Source organism: Dictyostelium discoideum (genome assembly GCF_000004695.1).
Source record: "Dictyostelium discoideum AX4 chromosome 5 chromosome, whole genome shotgun sequence".
NCBI classification, from domain to species: Eukaryota; Evosea; class Eumycetozoa; order Dictyosteliales; family Dictyosteliaceae; genus Dictyostelium; species Dictyostelium discoideum.
Window position 1 is genome coordinate 2,315,086 of NC_007091.3, and position 6,996 is coordinate 2,322,081.

Consider the following 6,996-nt stretch of genomic DNA (forward strand, 5'->3'; position numbering starts at 1 on the left):
GCAGAATGGCTTTTATGTGGGTAATTTCAAATGCAATTTTAACTATTACCACTTCACTAAATATGGATAATAAACCGTTATATTTCATAACATGGTTAACTTTTGTGATTGGTTTATCACATTTTATGTTAGAGCAATTTTATTTCAAAACAAATACATTAAAAAGTAATTTATCACAATTATTTTTTGCAACTCCTTGTTTGGTTATTATGGGAATAAAATTATTGAATTGGTAAAAAAAAAAAATAAAAAAATAATCTATTTTTAGAAAAAAAGAAATCATTTTAAAAATAGAAAATAAAATAAAAAAAAAAATAAATTAAAAAATATTTATAATTTGTTAAAATCTCCACTCAATTACAAAGAGAGAGAGGGAGGAAGTTCGTTTTTTATTTAATTTTATTTACGCATGTGGTGTATATATAAATATAGTAAAAGTATAATTTTTTAAGTTCACTAGAGAAAAGTATATACTTTTTTTTTTTATTTTTTTTATTTGTATGTTTTTATTTAATAGTTTTAAATATTTCAAATTACTTATTTGATATTCTTTATTTTATTTTTTTTTCTTTTTTTTTCTTTTTTACTTTTTTTTTTCTTTTTTTTTTCTTCTTTTTTGATTTTCTTCTCAACCATTTAAACATGTAGTTCACTAGGAGTTGGACTACTATTATTTGAATTATTACTGGAATTATTTGAATCTTTTTTCCCTCTTTTGAATTTCTTTATATGTTTTCCATTCTCTAACTGTTCTTCTTCTTCTTCTGATGCACTTGATAATTCATTTTCATCATTTTGATTGTTGTTATTATTATTATTATTATTATTATTATTATTATTATTATTATTATTATTATTATTATTATTATTATTATTATTATTATTATTGTTACTATTATTATTATTTAATTTTTTATTTGGTGATTCATCGCAACCATTAATATCTTTGTCTATTGAAGTTGGTCCATTACTTTTATCAATTTTCTTTGAAACAACAGATTCATTTTTTTCATAATCCAATTTTCTTTTTGGTGTTGTTTTCCTATTATCTCCAATCTCTTGATTATTGCTATTATTATTATTATTATTATTATTATTATTTGAATTATTACTTTTACCATTAAAAACAGTTTCGTCTGGCTGTGATTGGTTTTCTTTTTTAATATCTTTGGGTTGTTTTTCTTTAACTTTTTCATCTATTTCTTCCATTTCTAAATTCTCTTTCATTTCATCTTGTTTTTCTATTTTTTCATCTTCGTTTATTTTATCACTATTGTTTTTGTTGTTACTTTTATCTTGAACATCGTCATTATTTTCATTATTTTCATTATTACCATTATTATTAAGATGATTTTTATTTTCTATATCGCTATTATTATCATTATCATTGTCATTATCATTATTATCATTATCATCATTATCACTATCATTATTTTCTTTCATTATTTCATCTTTTTTTTCATTTTTATCTATTATTTCATGTTTTTCAACAATATCATCACTTTCTACAGATTTATTAATTTCATCATCTTCATCATCTTCGTCTTCATAATCTACAATCTTTATATGACTACTACCATTTCCATTATTAGTATTTTCATTATCCTTTTCTATATTATCATCATTTTTCTCCATATTATTTTCATTATTTGTACAAATTTGTTTATTATTATTATTGTTATTATTATTATTATTAATTGAAATCGGAATTAATTCATCTTCATCATCAGAATCTTCAGAATCATCATCTCTATTAAAATAAGCTTCTTCTTCTTCCTCATCGATTTCTCTTTGAGTTCTTTGATAATTATGATTAATTTTATTATTACCAATGATAGGTTTGCTATCAATATCATTGCTACTGCTATCGTTATTATTACAAGATGTTTCTGGACTTTCAAATGAAGAATCCTTAATTTGTTCATACTTTAAAATCAATTGTTTTAAAACGTCGGTATAGGTTACCGATTCAAACAATTCTCTATACCTTTCGACTAAATAAACAATTAAATCCCTAATGTTCTCTTTGTAGATGTATTGAAATAGTTCTATGATTGCTGAATTTAATAGATTATACCTAGAAATGTTTGATTTGAAAACTTCAATGATTGGTTCAAATAGATTCTCTTGAATGATATGTTGATTATATAGGTCATCTTTCATATTTACCATTGATCTAAAAAATCTAATTGATCCAAGTATTAAATATCTTTCACTATTTCCACCACCACCACCACCACCCCCACTACCTGTAGGGTTCGTATACCTTAATATCTTTTTTGCAATACCTTCTTCAACTATAAAATGTTTAATACGATAGCAATGATGTTTAATACAATAGATTACCAACTCCATTATATTATAGAGTACAAATGAATCTAAATTACTACTTGGATCACCTGGTATTGTAGGCTCTCCTTTATAAACTTCATTCAATGGTGATACTAATAAATCTATACCTTTATCATAAAATAATCTAAAGAAATCGCTTGACTAATAATTATTCAGAAAAAAAAAAAAAAAAAAAAAAAGTTTAATATTTAAAAATATATATGTAAATAAATAATAATTTGTTTGATTTTCTTTTTTTTTTTTTTTTTTGAAAATTACTTACATCATAAGAATCAGCTTCCAATAAAGTTTTAATAATTTCAACAATTTGATTTTTAACACCAATATCTTTATCAGTTATGAATAAATTTATTAATTGAACCAAGAATTTACTATTTCCACTGGTTGGAGAACATAGATATGATCTTAAAATTTCTGGATCATGTAATAATGTCGATAATACAATCTCTGTACATGATACTCTGGTTTGTACATTTTCATCATCCAAGATTGCTGATAAAGTTTTAAATAATCCTAATGAAACTACAACTGTAAAAAATGTTGATTTACTTTGAATTTGTAATCCTTTTGCTAAATTACATAAATCTTGAAGAAATAATATTAAATCTTTTCTTTCTTCTGAATTCTTTTCACTTTTTTGGATTTCTGAAAATCTAATTTTAAAAAAAAAAAAAAAATATATAATATATTTTTAGGTTTGGTATTAATAATATGAATCAATCAAATTTGAATTCTTCCTAATCTATCTATCTTTATCACTCCTCTCTCCATCTCTCTCTCTAGCTTTTTTTATATTTTAAAATAAATCCTTACAAATTTTCTAAAAAATCTGAATCATTTTGAATTTGTGAAACTATATCTATATTATTAAAATAAATTAATGAATTTAATGATGAGAAAGTGACATCATCCAATACTCTTGGTAAAACAACATCTTTTAGATATTGAATTCTAAATGTTTGATGAATAGTTCCAATTAATGATTTTGATGGGAACTTTATAACTTGTTTAAAAACTACTTGTTGATTTAAAAATTCTCTATGTTTAATTCTATTATTTTCTGAAATTTCTGGGTCATCTAAAAATTAAATTTAATTAATTAAAAAAAAAAATAGTTAATAACAAAAAAAAAAAAAAAAAAGTTAATACAAAACCTTAAATAAAAATAAAAAAAAAAAAAATATTTACATTCTAATGCACCCATAACTCTTACTAAATAATCTTCTGATAAAATAACCTCTAAAATTGATGTATCATTGAATAAAACTGTAAAAAAAAAAAAAAAAAAGAAAGAAAAATGTTAGGTTTATTTTTTTTTTTTTTTTTCAAACTGTAGGTGTGGGTAAATGGTTTTTTTTTTTTTTTTTTTAATTTAAAATTATTATTTATAAAAAAAAAAAAAAATACATACTAAGGTTTTTAAAAATATTGAATATTTGAAACAAGTGAACTCCTCCTTCACCTGATTTTTCAATTTCATCAAATAAATCTAATAATGATCTTACTAAATCCTATTTTTTAAAAATAATAAAAAAAAAAAATGTTAGGGAATTGGTTGCATTGGGGTTTTTGGTGCAATTGTGAATATAAAAAAAAAAAAAATGTTTTTTTTTTGAATTTTGTTTATTTTAGGATGTGCAAAGTAAATTAAAAAAAAAAAAAAAAACCACCATGTTGTTAAGATTATGTGATTGGTTTGATTTGATTTTTTTTTTTTTTTTAATTTTTTTTTTTTTTTTTTTTTTTTTTTTTTTTTTGATCATTACCTCTTTAAAAATTGAATTTATAATTTTATCTTTATCTAACATTGGTAATGAAGCTTCTAATAATTCATTAATTGTTTGAAGATTATTGATTGAAACTGGTGGTAAATCTAAATCTACACTATCACAACTACCAGTTCTTTGATTTTGATATTGTAATATGTTCTCCCAAATATCCTGACAACCCAATGAATCTTGAAATGATAGGGCTAAATCTAATTGTGAATCTGGTTCTGTCCAAACGATTAAGGAATCTTGTTGTTTTTGATATATATCCTCTGCTGATAGTCGAGTTTGTAAAATTACACTGTTATCACTCTCTGATCTAACAATTAATCCCATTGCACATAATGCATCTACATATATACATGATACATGACCTGTACCTTTATCATCCCACTTTCCGCTATTATCTAATTGATAGACTTTAACTCTTTTTCTAAGTGGTTCCATTATTTATGTTTTTATATAATATATTTATTATTTTTATATTTATAGTTTAGTTTTGTTTTTTTTTTTTTTGTTGTTGTTGTTGCTTTTGTTGTTGTTGTTATTGTTATTGTTGTGTTTTGTTTATTAATTTTGTGTGTAGGAAATTATAATGATTTTTTAAATATATATATATTAATGACCATATATTTTTAAAAAAATATTATAATTATTTTTATTATTATTATTATTACTGTTTAACTACTATACATAAAATATAACATATAAATACACAATAAATGATATTGTGCTATGGCGATTGGTTTGTAGGTGTTGATGTTGGTGTTGATATTAGTGTTGGTGTTGTTTTCTTATTGACTATTGTTATTTTTTATTATGATTTTTTATTTTTATTTTTTTTTTTTTTACTAATTTAACAAATTAACTTCTAAAATTTTTAAATTTTTAAATTTTTTTTTTTTTTTTTTTTTTAATTTAAAATTATTAGTATTATTAATAAAATAATAATAATAATAAAAAAACAATCCCTTCTTTAAGTAGTTTGTGTTTGTGTGTGAGTGTGAATATGATGTTATTGTTGTTTAATTAATTATTATTTTAATTTTTGTTGTTTTGTGTGTCTGCACCCTTATTAATAAAAATAAAAATAAAAATAAAAATAAAAATAAAAATAAAAAAAAAAAAAATTTAAAATTTTTTTTTTTTTTTTTTTTTTGTTTTTTTTATTTTTTTTTATTTTTTTTTTTTATTTTTTTAAATTTTTTTTTTTTTTTTATTAAATATTTTATACTCATATATGGAAGTAAAATTTAAAACATCCACAATTGTGGTTTTGATAAAAACAAAATTTTAAAAAAAAAAAAAAAAAAATTAAAACAAAGAAATTTTCGTAAGAATCTGATAATCAGATCTATTTTTTATTTTTATTTTTTTTTTAAAAAATGATGGAATTGAAGTTTTAACTTTATTTTATAAAAAAAATAAAATAATAATAAATAAAAAAAAAAAAAAATAAATAATATTAAATAATTAAATAATAGTCATAGTATAAAAAAAAAACTTCCAAAAAAAAAAAAAAAAAAATTTTTTTTTAAACATTTACTGGAAACTGATGGTCATATTCCAATGATTGCAATCACTCAAATATAAACAATGTTAAGAAATTAATAATTAAATTTATGGAATTTAATCCTTTTATTCAACAACAGCAACAACAAATCCTACTACTACAACAACAACGATAGGATGACAGCAGAAACCACAGCAACGAATTATTTATCAATTAATGAATAGATTTCCAAATTTTGTTTGAATATCAAAAATGAGAAGGAGCTATTTTCCAAAAAAAAACATAAAAAGTGCCTGGATGGCTCAGTAGGCAGAGCGAGCGGCTGTTAACCGCTAGGTCCATGGTTCGATCCCATGTCTAGGCGATAATTTTTTGGTTTTTTTAAATTATATAGAAAAAGGATCTAACAAAAGAAAGAAACATATCAGTATCCGTTCAACAAAAAAAACCGCACCGCGATCAAGAGGATAAAAAAACCGCACCGCGATCAAGAGGATACAAGATACACGTGAAAAGTAATTCATCCTTTTCTATCCTTAATCTCGGTCAATTTTAACCAATCTTTCAAAAAAAATCACCAATCCACCACGATCTACAGATCTAATTTACCAAATCGCCGATTCAAAGGAATCCCATCGAGATGAATTCCTACGCAGACGCGGCTAAAATGGCCAACCCCTCCACCCATATGGACGAGGCATCAGAGAACTTCATTAAGGAATTCTCCACAAAAACAGCAGAGATAAAGGAGACCTACCCCAAATTATCAATAGGCCTCAAAGACATCTCCAAATACTGCGAGACCATATTGAACATGACTGCTCTCTCAACCTACGAGAAAAACAACGGATTCTACCCAATTACACTCGAATTCCCCAAAATGGATCTCATGGGGTTAGAAGAAATGAGAAAAACACTCTCAAACTACGATATCCCAATCGACAAGATATACATAGGCAAAGGAACTAGAAAAACGATCCACCTGATGATTAAAAACGAACAATCTCTCCTAAATATCATTAGAGATAGAAGCAAATTGGGAACCTTCATCACCTCCAGTAGAGACTACCACGTCCTCACAGGAAGAGTAAGAATTCCAAGAGAAAAGGCAGGAATAGTGGATGCCCTCATCAAAACTGCCTTTGCAGAAGAAATACCCTATGCAATATACCATACTATATACTCCACCGACCACCTCCTAGTATTCGGTCTAATAGAATGCAAAATAGGCGATCAAATGAAATCTGGCCAACACAATACAGAAATCGCCAACTTTACCATCAGAACGGCCACCAAAACCTACTCCTCACAAAAGAAAAATAAGAAAGTAGAGTCAAACAACACGGAAGAACCATTAGAAGA

At 23.7% G+C, this 6,996-nt stretch overlaps 3 protein-coding genes and 1 non-coding gene across 4 annotated transcripts in view; 3 read left to right on the forward strand and 1 right to left on the reverse strand.

The window, feature by feature from the left end:
- Positions 1-236, forward strand: part of DDB_G0289065 (hypothetical protein) — a gene marked incomplete at both ends in the record, with an annotated part of 489 nt that extends 253 nt beyond the window's left edge. The window contains one exon of the mRNA XM_631323.1: positions 1-236. This exon is cut by the window's left edge and continues 15 nt beyond it. Coding sequence (XP_636415.1) covers positions 1-236 — 236 coding nt within the window.
- A 400-nt stretch (positions 237-636) lies between these two features.
- On the reverse strand, positions 637-4,568 carry smkA (EVH1 domain-containing protein; the record flags this gene model as incomplete). The annotated part of the gene is made up of 6 exons (XM_631324.1): positions 637-2,493; positions 2,615-3,005; positions 3,166-3,430; positions 3,541-3,618; positions 3,764-3,863; positions 4,119-4,568. The coding sequence occupies 6 exons, from the start codon at positions 4,566-4,568 to the stop codon at positions 637-639; spliced, it is 3,141 nt and encodes a 1,046-aa protein (XP_636416.1).
- A 1,357-nt stretch (positions 4,569-5,925) lies between these two features.
- Positions 5,926-5,998, forward strand: tRNA-Asn-GUU-14. The gene has a single exon. It is a non-coding gene; the product is annotated as a tRNA-Asn (tRNA).
- Positions 5,999-6,538: 540 nt separating this feature from the next.
- Positions 6,539-6,996, forward strand: DDB_G0289071 (hypothetical protein; the record flags this gene model as incomplete). Its single annotated transcript, XM_631325.1, has 1 exon — positions 6,539-6,996. A coding segment is annotated over one exon (458 nt), but the record flags the coding sequence as incomplete, so codon positions are not given.